An 18,530-nucleotide genomic window follows, 5' to 3' on the forward strand; every position below is an offset into this window, starting at 1 on the left:
CAAACATACTGCAGTATTTTTTTATTGAATTCCAGAATATGTTTGGCAGCAGTAAATAAGGCATTCTCAAAAATCTAATCAATGAGATTAAGTGCTATGACTATGCTAATTGGTTCTTAGTTGTGACAAAGGGCTGATTCATTTGGGGAGAGGTGAAGTTTGTGCATGTGCTACATGGAAACAATTACAAATTAAGCATTATCTACTCAATACATAGAATCAGAATATCCCTCTGACTAATTCAGTATAATGCATGTTATTAAACAAATTCTTGAAACATTTAGCAAATCTAGATTGGCTATTTAACTGCACAATAACTCCAATGTACATTTTGTCAAATTTAATATATTAGAATGTAGAAAATATGAGTAAGGACATTCAGCCATTGGGATTTCTCCACTGTACTGTACTAAGTCCATCAGGCTGTCTCAAAACTGCAATATCCTTCAACTCTATTTTAAAATGTACCTTTTAAAAAAAAACTAGAGCGCAATTTCTTGCATTTTCCACTTCAATACCCTCTGCCTATCCCCTTACAGCTTCTTTGCCTTCTCCTCACAAATTACATTTCTAGCTTTGTAATTGGCTTAATAGGCTGCGAAATACCATAGGAAACTTAGTTACATCTCGTCAATCATCCACTTCTGTTGAATCTGATTTACGTGTCTTCAAATTAGAAAAAAAAACAACTTTTCTTCAAAATAAAAAGGTGGTGAAGGGCTCAGTCCTGGTCAACCATTACAGCTGGCACACAGAGTTGAAACAAACAGATTTCATGGGTAGCAACTATATCTATTCTGAACCACTGAGATGGCTATCAACAGCAGCCAACCATGTAATAGACTCAGCACACATTAATCTGATCTCTTGATGTTCTAGGAGTGCTTTCAGCCAAGAAGTCTGTTCAGCAGTTCTATTTTAGAAAGGATGTCTAGTATGATCCTGCAAATGTTGGTTCTGTGTTTATTGATGAGGATTAATTCCTTCCAACAAATATTTTAAAGCAGCTAAAACAAATACCAATTTTAAATCTCTAGAAGGAAGTCACAATTGTGACTGAAGTGAGAACAAGTCCAACCAACTTTAAACAGAAAAAATAGCAATTATTAATATTTCATTTAAAAGTGAGGGTGAATACAGATACAAAATTCCCTAAAAGTGGCATCATAGGTAGATAGGGTCGTAGCTTTTGGTACATTGGCCTTTATTAATCGAAGTATTGAGTATAAGAGCTGGAATGTTATGATGAGGTTGTATAAGGCTGAATCTGCAGTATTGTGTTCAGTTTTGGTCACCAAATTACAGGAAGGATATAAATAAGGTTGAAAGAGTGCAGAGAAAGTTTACAAGGATGTTGCCGGGACTTGAGAAACTCAGTTACAGAGAAAGGTTGAATAGATTAGGACTTTATTCCCTGGAGCGTAGAAGAATGAGGGGAGATTTGATAGAGGTATATAAAATTATGACGGGTATAGATAGAGTGAATGCAAGTAGGCTTTTTCCACTGAGGCAAGGGGAGAAAAAAACCAGAGGACATGGGTTAAGGGTGAGGGGGGAAAAGTTTAAAGGGAACATTAGTGGGGGCTTCTTCACACAGAGAGTGGTGGGACTATGGAATGAGCTGCCAGTTGAGGTGGTAAATGCGGGTTCTTTTTTTAAAATTTAAGAATAAATTGGACAGATACATGGATGGGAGGTGTATAGAGGGATATGGTCCTTGTGCAGGTCAGTGGGACTAGGCAGAAAATGGTTCGGCACAGCCAAGAAGGGCCAAAAGGCCTGTTTCTGTGCTGTAGTTTCTATGGTAAGTCTGCTTCAAAATTCAGCATTGAAAATTTCCAACAATTTTATTTTTGGATCATTTTTATGAACCATGTACAATCTGCCAATATTCTCATGAAAAAGAATACAAGAAAAAACAAAATATCATATATCACAGAAACAGGCCTTTTAGCCCAGGGGTCCCCAATCTTTTTTGCACTGCGGACCGGTTTAATATTGACAATATTCTTGCGGACCAGCCAACCCCGGGGGTGGAGGGTAGTAGGGTTGCCAACGGACAAGAGTAGCAGTCAAATACGTTGTGTTTACCCAGAGAAAGACTACAATGACCATGAAGCCTTGCACATGCGTGTACCTGCTGATTTTTTTCTGCAAATTGTTTTTGGCGATTCTGTTCGGGGGCGGGTATTAATCACGACCAGAATATAGGTGATAAGTGGCTAATACACTCAATTTCGTTCCTAAAAGGGTTTATCTAATGAATTTAATATTAAACACACAGCGCATATTTTCCTCACATGAATATAGTGATAAGTCAATTATCAGGGGAGGACAGGGGAGCTTGAAGTAAGTGTTGAACGAACTTCCAGTAGAAGTGGCAGAAGCAGGTTCGATATTATCATTTAAAGAAAAAATTGGATAGGTATGTGGACAGGAAAGGAATGGAGGGTTGTGGGCTGAGTGCAGGTCGGTGGGACGAGGTGAGAGTAGCGTTCGTCATGGACTAGAAGGGTCGAGATCGCCTGTTTCCGTGCTGTAATTGTTATATGGTTATATAAGTCACTTATAAGTCAATAGCATCATAACATTTTAAGTGACGTTCGGATATTAAACACACAGCACATATTTTCCCCGTATGAACATATAAAATCATTGCAACACACCAATATCGCTGAATCAGTGGGAGCCCTGGGCTTGTTTTCCTGCAACAAGACGGACCCATCGAGGGGTGATGGGAGACAACGATACTCGAAGGGGGTTCCTTATGTCCAGTCTATTCCGCAATTTAGTTTTTGTTGCATTCATTGCAGAGATACGTTGGAAATGGAAGCAATGCTTTCAGTGCTTTCCGTGGCTAGCTGAGGATATTTAGCCTTGACTTAGATCCAGAATACCAGCAGAGATGTTATGTGAAACGTACTTTTCAGCCCGCTGTCATTTGCGAGCTTAAGGAGTTGATCTCCTTCCTGCGCTGACACAGATGACACGCAGGTAATGACCTCGCATGCGTAATGACTCAACAGTGGGCGCGGCAGGGAATGAGGAAAGGTGCAGCTGATTCATATCACCAAATCATATCGTTTCCTCGCGGTCCAGTGGTTGGAGACCGCTGTTTTAGCCCACCACATCCATGCACCCTACACCAATCTTACTTTCCAGCCCTTGGCCCTTCAATTTATAGGCCTTTACAATTCAAATGTTCACCTTAAATGTTAGAATTTTGCCTCTACCCTCCCATTTAGGCACTATAGTCCAGATTCCAACCTCACTATGGGTTAACTATTCCTCGGATCCCCTCAAAACCTCCTAGGTGTTCTGATTTTCAAAACTTTCGCTATGGGGTTTCTCATTATCTGCCCTATCCGTGCCCTTCAATTTGGTACAGCGCAATCAAAAATCCCCTTCAACTACCTCTACCTCAAGGAAACTTTTACATTCTCTGATGATTGGAATCTTCATTCCAGGCAATATCCTGCTAATCAATATTGCAATTAGAACTGTACACAGTACTCCAGTCTAGTTAACACTTAATAATGTTGTTTTGACTTTCTATACCCTGCTTAATGAAGTCAAGTATCCTGTATCACCTTATCTACACATGGTGCTACCTTCAGGGACTTTTGGTTTGGTCCCATGTTTCCAAAGGATTGTAAGGTCATACCATTCATTGTGTCATATCCTCATTAGTCCGCTCAAAGGATTTCACCTCACACTTATCAGGATTAAATTCTACCTGACATTGCTCTGCCCATCTTACCGACTCATCAACATCACACCCTGCAGTAAATAGCAAGCCAGCTCAGTGAAGGAACCATGTCACCTGCAAACTTAATAATCAAACATTAACATTTTGGATATGAATACTGAATGTTTATGATAAACAGTAAAAGACCCTAAACCAATCACTGTGGTACACAGGCTTACAGTTGTAAAAGCAACCTCCCCCCCACCCCCCCACACATCAAGCTCTCTCTCCTATTATCAAACCAAAGTTTGATCCAATTTGCTCTAGAAACTATAGGCTCTAACTTTTTGACCCAGTCTCCCTAGCGGGACCTCATTGAAGTTCATGTAGTTCAGATCAATTGCATTGCTGGGTTCTATTTTCCTCTTGCTCTCGATACAAGTCGGATAAGTCACCGGGACCGGATGAGATGTACCCAGGCTACTGTGGGAGGCGAAGGAGGAGATAGCTGAGCCTTTGGCAATGATCTTGGCATCATCAATGAGGACGGGAGAAGTTCTGGAGAATTGGAGGGTTGTGGAGGTTGTTCCCTTTTTCAAGAAAGGGAGTAGAGATAGCCCAGGAAATTATAGACCAGTGAGTCTTACTTCAGTGGTTGGTAAGTTGTTGGAAAAGATCCTGAGAGGCAGGATTTATGAACATTTGGAGAGGCATAATATGATCAGGAATAGTCAGCGTGGCTTTGTCAAGGGCAGGTTGTGCCTTATGAGCCTGATTGAAGTTTTTGACGATGTGACTAAACACATTGATGAAGGAAGAGCAGTAGATGGACTTCAGCAAGGCATTTGATAAGGTACCCCATGCAAGGCTTATTGAGGAAGTAAGGAGGCATAGGATCCAAGGGGACATTGCTTTGCGCATCCAGAACTGGCTTGCCCACAGAAGGCAAAGAGTAGTTGTAGACGGGTCATATTCTGCATGGAGGTCAGTGTCCCTCAGGGATCCATTCTGGGACCCTTACTCTTCGTGAGTTTTATAAATGACCTGGATGAGGAAGTGGAGGGATGGGTTAGGAAGTTTGCTGATGACACAAAGGTTAGGGGTGTTGTGGATAGTGTGGAGGGCTGTCAGCGGTTACAGCGGGACATTGATAGGATGCAAAACTAGGCTGAGAAGTTGAAGATGGAGTTCAACCCAGATAAGTGTAAAGTGGTTCATTTTGGTAGGATAAACATGATGGCAGAATATAGTATTAATGGTCAGACTCTTGGCAGTGTGGAGGATCAGAGGGATCTTGGGGTCCGAGTCCATAGGATGCTCAAAGCAGCTGCACAGGCTGACTCTGTGGCCAAGAAGGTATATGGTGTATTGGCCTTCATCAATGGTGGAATTGAATTTAAGAGCAAAGAGGTAATGTTGCAGCTATATAGGACCCTGCTCAGACCCCACTTGGAGTATTGTGCTCAGTTTTGGTTGCCTCACTACAGGAAGGATGTGGCAACCATAGAAAGGGTGCAGAGGATGTTGCCTGGATTGGGCAGTATGCCTTATGAAAACAGGTTGAGTGAATTTGGCCTTTTCTCCTTGGAGCGATGGAGGATGAGAGGTGACCTGATAGAGGTATATAAGATGATGACAGGCATTGAACATGTGGATAGTCAGAGGCTTTTTCCCAGGGCTGAAATGGTTGCCACAAGAGGGCACAGGTTTAACGTGCTTGGGAGTAGGTACAGAGGAGATGTCAGGGGTAATTTTTTTTTTACACAGAGAGTGGTGAGTGCATGGAATGGGCTGCTGGCAATGGTGGTGGAGGCGGATATGATAGGGTCTTTTAAGAGACTTTTTGATATGTACATGGAGCTTAGAAAAATAGAGGGGTATGAGTAACCCTAGTAGTTTCTAATGTAGGAACATGTTTGGCACAACTTTGTGGGCCAAAGGGCCTGTATTGTGCTGTAGGCTTTCTATGTTTCTACTACATTGCTTAGGGGTTTGCCTTAATTTCTTTCATTTTTTTTCTAAAATCTGTGTTGTTCATGTCCTCTCTATCTTTCCAATTTCTATACTTTGTTTTAAAAGTGCCCACTGAAACCTTCCTACTTTTTCAGTTCCCTATACATGCCATATTTCCTTACTTTATCAAACCCACAAAATCGTCTGATGTCTAGGACTTCTCCTTGCCTTTTACCCTTACAAAAATAAATTGGCCCTGAACTTTCAAAATGTCACTTTTGAATGTCTACCACTTGTTCACTTGTCTGCTATTCCCATTCAACTTATGACATTGTCCTCAATTCTGGATCTTCATTTTTGATCCATTATTATTCTCTTACATCACTATATCCAAGATGCTCTTCCACTAACACTTTTGCTATTCACAATTATATTCTCCAGACCCCAAAATTAGACACAAACCAGAATCTCTAGTTGGGCTACCTTTAAGAGGAGGTTAAATTTGGGGAAGCGGAAATTGTCTACTGCAATAACCCATATATCTATCTGTGAATTGTCTACACTTTTACTATCTGTTTGGCAGCCTGAAGTACTCTCCAAGCTGCAATGCTCACCCAAGGCAATTTAACAACTATAAGTTTAAAGTTGTTTTTCTGAATATTGCTTATATAAACCATGTCTAAATCTCGACAAATAGCTTTCAAGAATTATTCTTGAAACAGTAAAGACACAGATACATAAAACATAATTATAATTTGATGGAATTGCACTCGTGTTTCCTTTACAATCCAGGAGTTTTCCAAAACTTACATGGCCATTAAAATCAGATTTTTACTATTCATAATAGACATCTTTTTACAGCAAAAAATATCCTCTAAGGACAAAGTTAATAGTTTGTCTTTCCAAACTCAGGGAGATGCAAGACAAATTTATGTAAATCCCCTTATAAGACAATTGTTTAAAAGGAGCTGAGATGACTTATTTCATTACCACCTGGCAAGCCCGACATCTCTCTCCTAAGGTGCAATGTCCACACAAAAAAAAACGCACAACCTAGATGGAGAATGAACTACATCACTTTCTTTGTTTTGTATTTGTTACCTTGAAAAGAGGTTCATATTTCATTACCATTTTGATTACTGTTATATTGTTGCATACAAGCTTTTTAGTGACAGCTCAAACTTGGATATCTAAATCCCATTTGCACTCTGCAGTTTCTAGTCTCCAACCAGATTAAGAGAAGTTTCTGATACATCTTTTTTGGATCCAAAGTGAATGTCCCCTGATCTATCACAATGTGCCCCTTTGCAATTTCCTACTTCTGTCCATACCATTTAGTGTGCCTCCTACTTAGTATCAGATGCAAACATGGCTACACAACTTTATAATTCCTTTTATCCCACTTTATAAATGCTGGATCATTGCAGCTGAATCTAATTCAGCCTTCACCTATGCCAGAAGCTACTGCTTTTCAATTGCAATTTAGATTCTGAGATAAATTACAGAATTATCATAATAATCTGGGTAATTATTCTTTAAATAATTGGCAAAAGATATGTGTTAATTGAAAAGTGTCTTGGATTCAATGCATTACTCTTAATATGAATAATATATTAAGCTTGCATCAAAAAAAATTAAGACCAAAACAAGTTCAAAGTGCCATCATTTTCAAATAAATTAAAGCTTGGGAGTACAGGACTGTAATACCTGCAAAAAGCCCAGAATTATCGATTGGGCCTGGAAACATTCCACGTTCTCCGACATTGTACGTATCCCAGTTGTCGAAACCCACATATTTCTTCCACTGTTTAAACCACCTACTGTCTATCAGGTACCTGCAAATACAAAACATTCATAGGTTGTTGAGAGATTTGAAGTTATTCTCATTTATTTATTGGGATACAACATAGAATAGGCTCTTACAGCCCTTCAAGCCACACGGCCGAACAACGAAGGAATTTAACCACAGGCTAATTACAGGACAATTTACAATGACCAACCAGTACATCTTTGGAATACAGGGGTGGGGGGTGGGGGGGAAACTAGAGCACCCAGAGGAAACCATGCAGTCACAGGGAGAACGTACCAACCCAAGCAACAGTTGAACCTGGGTCACCAGTATGACACCACACAATCATGCCGCCCCATCTCTTATCTATCCTCATTTCCTAAATCTTTGTATATGCAAGATATTTGCCCCAAGGACCTGTAAGTCTGCCTCCAAATGTGATAGAATTGTTAACTGTGATGCATTTTCTGTCCATATGTAAGGATCAGGGAAAAAGTAATGCCTCAAAACGATATATTACTTTTCAATTTTTTCTTTTGTTGCCTTGACTTTACAATTAACCCACTCCAAACAAAACTATGAAAATGCTTGTATACGAAGTGTCTTTCTCTTTACTTTCATATTCCTAAAAGTGAGGCTGGCATTGAGGATGACAGGTGAAGAGGACCACTAGTTGGAACATCCAGTTAACATTTATACTTCTGTCCTTTCACCAGTTTCTAGGATTTGGCAGCCCTTTCAGAACATGCCCTAACTGCCCCATTCATATGAGGTTTACCACAACTACTTGTAAACATGTGAGCAGATAAATTTTGCTGACAAAAAATTAAATAAGCTAGCAGATCTCTACTCAAGTGTAGCATTGGTGCATTTGTCCCCTTATCTAGACAGGTAGCCATGATCAACTGTCAATACCACTACGGTACTCATAACACAGCAACCTCTTCAACACTCGTTTCTCACAGGTCAATACGTTAATTAACAATTTCATTGAAAGATTATTTAATGATTGTTAATCTTAACTGAAGAGGCAAGATGGGAATAGATTATTTTCACAGTAACACACACAAAAAATGCTGGTGAACGCAGGTCAGGCAGCATCTATAGGAAGAGGTACAGTCGACGTTTTGGGCCGGGACCCTTCATCCATATGTAAGGATGCTGCCTGACCTGCTGTTCACCAGCATTCTTTGTGTGTGTTGCTTGAATTTCCAGCATCTGCAGATTTCCTCGTGTCTGTGTAATTTTCACAGTGATAGGTTAAACATAAAGTGTCTAGCCCCATTCCAGAGTTCTGCACATTCTCAGGAAAGCAGCATTTCAGATGAAAATTTAACCTTGGCTCAATTTGCCTACTTGATGAAAAGAATGTTCTTCTCGCATTGCAGCCAACATTTCTTCCCAAGTTTTTTCCCCCAAAAAAACAAACAGTTCAGGTCATTTGCACACAATTCTGATTCGGACATTATAAAGCCACAGATCATACAAAAAGATTTACAAGGATGCTGCCCCAAGTAAAAAAAGTTGCAAGTATGTTGGAAAAAGCAGAATGAGTCTATTTCTGCTTTCAGTGAAATCTGAGGAGTGATCTGATTGAAAGGTGTTTGACAGAGACAACAACAAATCCAGGAAGGAATTAAAAAAATGTTAATGTACACAGTTTAAATGAACTGCAAAGGTGCATTAAGCAAACGTTCGAGGTACATTAGGGAATAATGAATACAAGAAAATACTGTGTAGATACAGCTCAGTAAGGTACTGTAGATGGAAATGAAATATTAACAATAGCAGTATCTCAGCATCATGTGACATGTGTTATGACACAGGCAATTGTGGTCTTCAACATGACTGCTCTTGGCAGATTTTCCTACTAAAGTGGTTTGTCATTGCTTCCTTCTGGGCAGTGTCTTTACAAGATGGATGACCCTAACTATTGTCAATACTCTTCAGATATTGTCTGTTTGGCATTAATGGTCACATAACCAGGGCTTGTGATATGCACTAGTTGCTCATACGACCATTCACCCCCTGTTCCGGTGACTTCACATGACCCTGTTGGGGGGGGGGGGGCGTGGTCTAAGCAGGTACTACACTTTGCCCAAGGGTGACCTGCAGGCTAGCGGAGGGAAGGAGCACCTTACGTCTCCTTTGGTGTCCACCCACAACCCACAGCAGTAACAACATTGCAAACTGCATGGCACTGGGGCCTTGGTTACTGAGAAAGCTTTTCAATATTGACTATGGATACTGAGAAAGCTTTTCAATATTGACCATGGAGCCCCTTATAACAAGCAAGAAAACAGAAGGCAAGTAACAAGGCATTTACTCTTTTTGAGTAGTTCACTACTCAGCTTTTTGTAATAGAAATATACTTCTTTGTAATAACCTAGATCACTTTTCTCAAGTCCTTCAAATATTTATTTTTCTCATTCTTCATAGCATCACCCTGCATTGAAGTTTCCAACTATGCAGTCCTAACAACTTCATGTGATCAATCTTTGCCTGAAAAGTCAACAGCAGAACAGTTGATTTTTTAAAATATATTTTTCTAATTTGGAAGCTAACTGCGCAATGAAGCAAAATTCTTCACCTGGCATTCTTCATTTGGCATTGCTCAATGCCAAAATACTTTCTACAAAAAAGTAGTCAATTAAACAGAAAATTGTGATAAAAACTGCAAACATGTGACTTCTTACTCAAATTAAACAAATGAACATTGGAAAAAATTCTAATTTTAAAAAGATGTGTGCTGGTTCACAAAGTTTTAAAATTACTTTTTAGGTGTACATAGTTAAGCAACACTGACATTGAGAAAGAAACTGGTACTGAGTATAAGCAAGACTGGCCTGAAAGACCAATAAGTCTACGTGATGTATTGCAACAAATCACCAAATTTAATTGGCAGCATGATAAAATATACATAGATGGCTGTGGTAGCCAAGTCACTGGGTGCGGAGGCTGATGGGTTCTTGATTAGTAGGGTCACAGGTTATGGGGAGAAGACAGGAGAATGGGGTTGAGAGGGACAATAAATTGGCTATGATGGAAAGGCATAGCAGACTTGATGGAACAAATTAGCTAATTCTGCCCCTGTCTTATGGTCTTTTAATTGATTGTAACCCAGAAAAACAGGCAACTGCCAGAAATCAGAAATCTTGTCAGTACAATTATGTTGCATTGTGCAAAATTTATAAAGCACCCAGAATGAACATTTTCATCTTTTTTACTATCACATTTTCTTACAGAAATATGTCACAGTGAAGCACATGGTTTGTAGTGCTAATGAACTTGAATTCCACTAACACAAGGCATAAATAAATGCTTGCTAAGAAATTGCAAATTGAAATGACTTTTATTTTCTCTTAGGTAACTGATGCACAGACAGAAATGGTCTGGAACCATAAACCATAAAGAGAAAATCTGCACTTGCTAGCAATCTAAGCAACACACAAAATGCTGGAGAAACTCAGCAAGCCAAGCAGCATCTATGGAAAAAGAGTAAGCAGTCAACGATTTTGGCTGAAACATCAACTTTTCCATAGATGCTGCTGAGTTCCTCCAGCATTTTGTTGGTGTAGCATGTCTGGAACTACAGTTTTTCAGTTGCTGTTTGGACAGAAGTCGTCTGGGATTTTCCATGACAGCACACTTCTGAGAAATGATGAGAAGACACTGGCCCAATCTTTTGTTTCACATTACGAAATTCGAAACTAGAAGTGAAAGTTTGCTGTAACACCATCATCTAATTCCTCTGATTCAGGGGAACTAAGCAGAATCTTTGACTTGTCCATAGGAATGAATATGTATTGTTTTGTTCAAATTCATGCTTCTAATCAGAATGTGACAAGACACAGGATCAAGTGCAATACTTGTTCAGCATGGACTGGCCTTGACAAAGCTTAGAAGGATACATTGCTGCTATATTCTCACTTGCCCCATCATTGAAATGTTCCCACAACCTATGGACTCACTTTCAAGTACTGTTCATCTCATGCTCTCGATATTTATAGCATATTCATTCATCATGGCTATTATATTTTTTCTTTTCTATTTTTTGCATTTGACCATTTTTTCAATTTAATACATTTGTTGTTGTCTGCCCTATTGGGTGTGTTATTTCATTGATTCTATCGTGTTTCTTCTATCTACTGTGAATGCCTGGAAGAAAACGAATCTCAGAGCTGTATATGGTGACGTATACTTAATATACTTCGATAATAAATTTACCTTGAACTGTGTTGCTTCAGACAGTTCAAGCATATTCTAAGAAGTTTCAATGCAGTATATTTGCAATTAAAACTGGTAACAATATTGTACAGAAGTAGCAAGTCTTAATGTATTAGGCAACCCAAGGGAAACCTTGTAACATGTGAATGCATGTGTACAAAATAAAAGATACAAAAGGTCCACAGTTCTGCTGCAATTGTTTTCTTCACCACCTTTAACTACAAATAATCATGGTATTATTGGCAAAAAGAATAGAGAAAGAAAAATGGGGAGTACGCTCTAAGTTGTATGATGGTGATTCATTCAAAACGTTTGAGAGAAAAGGTCAGTTAAAAAGAGGTTATATAGGATCAGAGCTTGGAACAAGATGGTGAATCTCCCTTCTGGATGAGCTTTGACATGAAGTTTTTAATCTTTGCTTCTCCTTCCTTGGACCCTGCTGATCCAATCTTTCTAGTATTTTCTGGCCCTTCCACCCCCATCCACAGATTTTCAATTACTGCGCTTACCAGCAATAAGCTTAGATACATCACATTTAATTAGCACAACAGAAGATAAATCAGTGATGTGAGGGAATAGGCAAAGGGAATTTGACCAGTAATATCATGAAGGGTCCTATACACCCTGCTCATGGACTGTTTGTCCCACTCCCATCAGGAAGGAGGCCATGTAGTATCCAGGCCAGGACCATCAGACTCAAAAACAGTTACTTTCTCCAAGCACCTTGGATCAGCACCTCCACCCAACCACCACTACTTTATCAATTTCAGTCAGTCGCCTTATGTAGGTGCTCATGTACTTTAAATACATTGATTGTATGTCCATAAACTATCTTAAGTATTTTTATTGTCTTTCACCAGGAGGGGAAATAGCTTTGTCTGTTGTCTAGAAAGAAGCAGGCGCTTTAAAGCCGCCTTCTTTTCCAGTCTCAACCCCAGAAGTTTATTCCTTATGAATAAACATTCATAAGAATGTTCATTAGAGTTTATGAATAAACTCAAATAAACTTTTTATTCCTCTCCATAAATGCTGCCTGATCTGCAGAGTTCCCTCAGCATTAATTTTCTGTTCAATTACTGCAGCAATACATACTAACACTGTTCACTTTCTTCATTACTTGTTGAAATTACACAGTAGCTTTGGCAAACTGCATTACATCATCCAGATCCCACTACATTTCAGAGCTCTGCGTATCTCACAATTTAGTTACAGTAAAGCTTTAGTTTTCCCCATCAAAATGAACAATTCTGACACTTTCCCACACAATATTCCATTTGCTACATGTTTGCCCACACACAACCCATCTATATAAGACCATAATATATAGGAGCAGAAGTAGGCCATTTGGCCCATTGAGGCTGCTCCACCAATCAATCACAGGCTGATCCAATTCTTCCAGTCATTCTCACTCCCCTGTTTTCACCCCATATCCTTTGATGCCTCTCTTTGTATCATAGGCAAATTTAGCAGCCACACCTTCAGTACTTTAATTCATGTTACTCAAATAGTGAAAACAAAAAGGCCCAAGCACCAATCCACTCCACACACTATATGTTACATTCCCATAAGACAATACACATGGAAACACCATGCACATTTATTTTCCAGTGGCATCTCTTCAATTGCCTTTTAGGAATCCGACTATTCAGTAATCACTGATTCCCTTTTATGCAGGGCGTAATGTTAACTTGATCAAAGAACTCCTCTTCTGAACACCCCTGCTGAAATCTGGAGGAAAACACACAGAGGATGCAGAGGGGGATCACAAAGTCGAGGAAAGAGGACCGGATCGAGACAACAGAAGAGTTCGGTGGGTAATAAAATGGACGAGTTCACAGCGCTAGCCAGGCATCAGAGAACATTTCGGGAGTGCGGTGTTATGTGCTTCACTGGAACGGGGCTGTACGAGGACATACCCAATCGAAACTTTTCCATGGACGGCTTCCAGACTGTTCGGGCTGACCGGAAGTGCACTGACAGTGGTAAACGTAAAGGAGTTGGGTGCTTACCGTTCTGGTTAACAACAGATGGTGCAATCTGGGTCACATTACGATCGAGGAACGTGTTTGTAGACCGGATATTGAACTTTTTACTGTTGGACTTTGGCCATATTCCACTGAGATACAGCACTGAGCAGCACCAGAGGTCGTTCCTGCCTGTGGCCGTTGAACTTGCAGCTCCTCCCATGGAGGGTCAGACACCCTGAGCCAATAGACTGGTTCTGGACTTATTTTCCATCTGGCATAGTTTGCATTTTGTTGTTTGATTGTTTGTGGTTTTTGTACTGCTATATTTATGCTCTATTCTTGGTTGGTGCAGCTGTAACGAAACCCAATTTCCCTCAGGATCAATAAAGTATATCTATCTATTTCACCAAATCCACCCCACCCCTACCTGAGATAACCTGCCTTTTGGCTTACACCTGCCCCCAGCCCACCGATCACCTCAGACTTCTGTCTCACCATTCCCCTCCTGGCCTTTATACTCGCCATCTCACCCCTCGACTCTCAGTCCCATGTAAGGCTTTCACTCAAAGTTGACGATTCCTTTCCTCCCAGAAGCTGCTCAATTCGTGCATTCCTCCAACAGATAGTTTACTGCATCTGCAGTCTCCTGTGTCTCCAAGTAGTCAAGCATGATTTCTCTTTCATAAAACTATATTGAATTTGCCCAATTATATTGAAATTATCCAAGTGCCTTGTTATAAGATTCTCGATAGTTTTAACATTTCCCTATTACAGATGTTAAGCCAACAGCCCGTAGTTTCCTTCTTTCTATCCATCCTCCCTGCAAGCAACAGCAGATCAAATCAGCAGAAAATGAACGTGATTACTCCCAAGTTATTATAAGATATTGCTACCAGGCTCTAGCTTACCACATGACATCAAGTCTGCTCCGCCATTTCAGCATGACTGATCTATTAATCCCTCTCAACACCATTCTCCCGCCTTCTCCCAGTAACCTTTGACACCCTGACTAATCAAGAACATATCAAACTCCACTTTTAAATATACTCAATGACTTGGCCTCCACAGCCAGCTGTGACAATGAATTCCACAGACTCATCACCCTCTGGTTAAAAGAAACTCCACCTCATCTCTCTTCAAAAGGGACATCCTTCTATTCTGAGGGTGTGCCCTCTGGTCCTAGACTCACCCACTATAAGAACATCTTCTCCATGTCCATTATATCTTGGCCTTTCAATATTAGACAGGTTTCAATAATATTCCCCCCATTCTTCTAAAATCCAGCGAGTACAGGCCCAGAGCCATCAAAAGCTCCTCAAATGTTAACACTTTCATTCCTGGGATCATTCTCATAAACCTCTTCTGGACCCTTTCCAATGTCTGCACATCCTTTCTTACGCAAGAGGCTCAACACTGCTTACAATACTCCATATGGTCAGACCAATGTCTTATAAAGCTCCAGCATTAGATCTTTGTTTTTTCATATTCTAGTCCTCTCAAAATAAATGCCAACATTGCATTTGCCTTCCTTACCACCGACTCAACTTGTAAATTACCTGTTAAAGAACATCAACCTAAAAGATTAACCATGAATTTCTCCACAAATGCATCCTGCCCTGTTGAGTACTTCCTGGCTTTTTTTTTCTGCCTACTTTCCTTCACACGCTTTGGAGAGGTATTGATCATGGCTTCCAGGACCAAAGCAGTAGTACCAAGAATGAGAAACACACTACATTCTTGTGGAAAAATAATCTACGAGATTGTTATTGCAATTATTTACTGAGATTCTTCAATTTCCATCTGTTGTCACAGAGACACACATTGTGGCACACAGCATGGCAAGACAACATACGTTTAGTACAGAAGATTGTGCTTAATACCAAGAATAGCAGTACACCAGAAACCAGAAGCTAAGATGGACATATTGAAGGGCCACCGAACTTCCTTAAGTTCATGTAAATTACTTCCTGAAGATTAATTCATTTGAGTAGAAATTAATGTGCTTTACAGTGATATATATACCATAAATTTGAACCTGATGAGTACACTCAACAGCCAAACCGAGAATTTATGTTCCAGTTTCTATCTTGTAATTTGAAGCCTCAACCAAAAGTGACCAATAGGCATCTACCAGTAAATAGCTTGGTAGTAAAAAGGAAAACACACAAGGCCGCATTGCATCATACATGCAATTATGTTATAATTCTTGGATATAGAGTCAAGTTTAGGTAGATTTATGCAATCAATGCACCTCTTATACACATGATAAATATTTGACACTTCTCAGTTTCACTTTTACAGAGAAAGAACATGTCTATATTTGACATGAATGAGGAGTTAATTATCAATGATTATTAAGGTGAGAAGTGGTTTTTTGAGCTGAAGTGCACATTTTGGCAGAACAATTTGATCTGCTTCTAACTGTGCCTTGGGAGTGCCAATAAAATGGGAAAAACATACTGCTCCCATGTGGATGTCCTCACCTTAATGAGCAAAGAGAGATGTAGCTCATTTCCTTCTCAAGAACAACTGCTCTAGAACAGATATATACAGGTATATATACAAGTCACACAGGTATCTAGGTTTGACTACAAACTCCACAAATAAATCTGAAGACCACCATGCTATTGCACTAAATTGTTACTCATATATTATTGAAAATGTGGCCATTGGAGGTGGCTTGTGATGCTAAGACGGAATCTGCAAATCGAAATAGTGCAGACTTCAATAGTTTCAATGATCAAGAAGCGATCCTTTCTTAGAAAGAGCTGTACCATGTTACTTTTAAGAATCATGAACAGAAAACAGCAATGTGGAGCTGATGAAGGATGAAAAGGAAGAATTGCATTCCTTGAAGAGACTCAGAACCAGAAGACATGGTATGATAGATTAGCAGAAATTTCACAGCAGAGTTGAGCAATGAGAACTCAGTGCCTGAAAGGTCAATAGAAACATAGAAAACCTATAGCACAATACAGGCCCTTCGGCCCACAAAGCTTTGCTGAACATGTCCTTACCTGAGAAATTACCTAGGGTTACCCATAGCCCTCTATTTTTCTGAGCTCCATGTACCTGTCCAGGAGTCTCTTAAAAGACCGTATCGTATCCACCTCCACCACCGTTGCTGGCAATCCATTCCCACAATCACCATTCTCTGCATAGAAAACTTACCTGACATCTCCTCTGTACCTACTCCCAAGCACCTTAAAACTGTGACCTCTCGTGCTAGCTATCTCAGCCCTGGGAAAAAGCCTCTGACTATCCACATGATCAATGCCTCTCATCATCTTATACACTTCTATCAGGTCACCTCTCATCCTCCGTCGCTCCAAGGAAAAAAAACCCCAGTTCACTCAACCTATTCTCATAAGGCGTGCTCCCTAATCCAGGCAACATCCTTGTAAATCTCCACTGCACCCTTTCTATAGTTTTCACATCATTCCTGCAGTGAGACGACTAAAACTGAGCACAGTACTCCAAGTGGGGTCTAACCAGGGTCCTATATAGCTGCAACATTACCTCTCGGCTCCTGAACACAAACCCATGATTGATATAAACCAATGCACTGTATGCTTTTTTAACCAGAGTCAACCTGCGCAGCAGCCTTGACTGCCCTATGGACCCAGATCCCAAGATCCCTCTGATCCTCCACACTGCCATTAATACTGTCATCATATTCAACTACCAAAATGAACCACCTCACTTATCTGGGTTGAACCCCATCTGCCATTTCTCAGCCCATTCTTGCACCCTATCAATGTCGCGCTGTAACCTCTGACAGCCCTCCAAACTATCCACACCTCCAACCTTTGTGTCATCAGCACCCCTCCACTTTTTCATCCCGATCATTTATAAAAATCACGAGGAGTAGGGGTCCCACAGAACAGATCCCTGAGGCACACCACTGGTGACCAACCTCCATGCAGAACATGACCAGCCTACAACCAATGAGAAATCCTCATCTAAGCAACTTTAGTTATCGATCTCTGAACCGAAGATCGGAAAGTGGGGATCACCCGAACAGTTAATTTTTGTACCAGAACGTTTGCGATGGGCCGAACTTCTGAGCATAAATTTCTACGACTTTGGCTCACGGCTAAGTGCTGAACTGCAGCTCCAGGCCACATGAGATGAGTGTAATTCTCCACCGGCTCAGTCCGTCCAATGCTCCGCTTCCTTAATCCACCCGAAATCAGGAGAAGGCCTCATCGGCCACTCCCACCCATCACCCCCGTTCCTTCTGTCCCTTCTCCCACCCACCATCCCACCTCGAAAGTCACTTCACGCCCGCTCACCAGGAATCCCCCTTCACAAGCACCGTCTTCAGCAAGTTTCCGATCTCATTTTTCTGCCTCTCCAGATCCGGAACGCCGCCTTCCGCCATTGCTCTCACCCAGAAAGAGCGAGTGTGCGAGCCCGAAGCGCGCATGCGCGACGCCGGACACCCTGGGATAGTTAAAACGCTTTCCACCTCCCCCCCACCCCACCCCAACCCCACCCCACCCCCACCCCACCCCCACCCCACCCCCAGCTCCCCAGGCGAGCTTCGAGAGCGTGCGTAGATACGTTTGCGAGCGCGTTCATGCGGTACCCTCACTTGTACAAGCTCCGCGCTCGCGGACGTACATCATTCACATCGATGCGTCATCCAATCGGGGTGGGGCAAGTAATAAATACCGGGGCTGCTTAGTATCGAAGAGGCGGGGGGCTCCTTATGACGTGCATCTTGTCACCCAGCGTGGACATTAAAGAAACGTCTGAAATAACATATGGGAAAAGGATTGTGGTGAGAAAGATCATCTGGTTGCCCACAGAATGACCTTCTGACAATAAGATATTGGAGCAGAATTAAGCCATTTGGCCCATCGAGTCTGCACCGCCATTCAATTGTGGCTGATCCATTTTT

General features: G+C 40.9%; 1 protein-coding gene across 3 annotated transcripts in view; it reads right to left on the reverse strand.

Moving 5' to 3' along the window:
* Positions 1-18,263, reverse strand: part of usp4 (ubiquitin specific peptidase 4 (proto-oncogene)) — a 122,826-nt gene extending 104,563 nt beyond the window's left edge. The window contains exons 1-2 of one of the 3 annotated variants that reach the window (XM_063067729.1): positions 18,222-18,263; positions 7,349-7,476 (exon numbers count right to left, since the gene is read on the reverse strand). In XM_063067729.1, coding sequence (XP_062923799.1) covers positions 7,349-7,388 — 40 coding nt within the window. In that variant the 5' untranslated portion in view covers positions 7,389-7,476; positions 18,222-18,263. Of the gene's footprint in view, positions 1-7,348; positions 7,477-17,919; positions 18,097-18,221 lie in introns of those variants that run through there. The other 2 variants (XM_063067728.1, XM_063067727.1) reach the window with 2 other exon arrangements.
* Positions 18,264-18,530: the final 267 nt, after the last annotated feature.

The sequence above is a fragment of the Mobula hypostoma genome, chromosome 15, assembly GCF_963921235.1.
Source record: "Mobula hypostoma chromosome 15, sMobHyp1.1, whole genome shotgun sequence".
Classification (NCBI taxonomy): Eukaryota; Metazoa; Chordata; class Chondrichthyes; order Myliobatiformes; family Myliobatidae; genus Mobula; species Mobula hypostoma.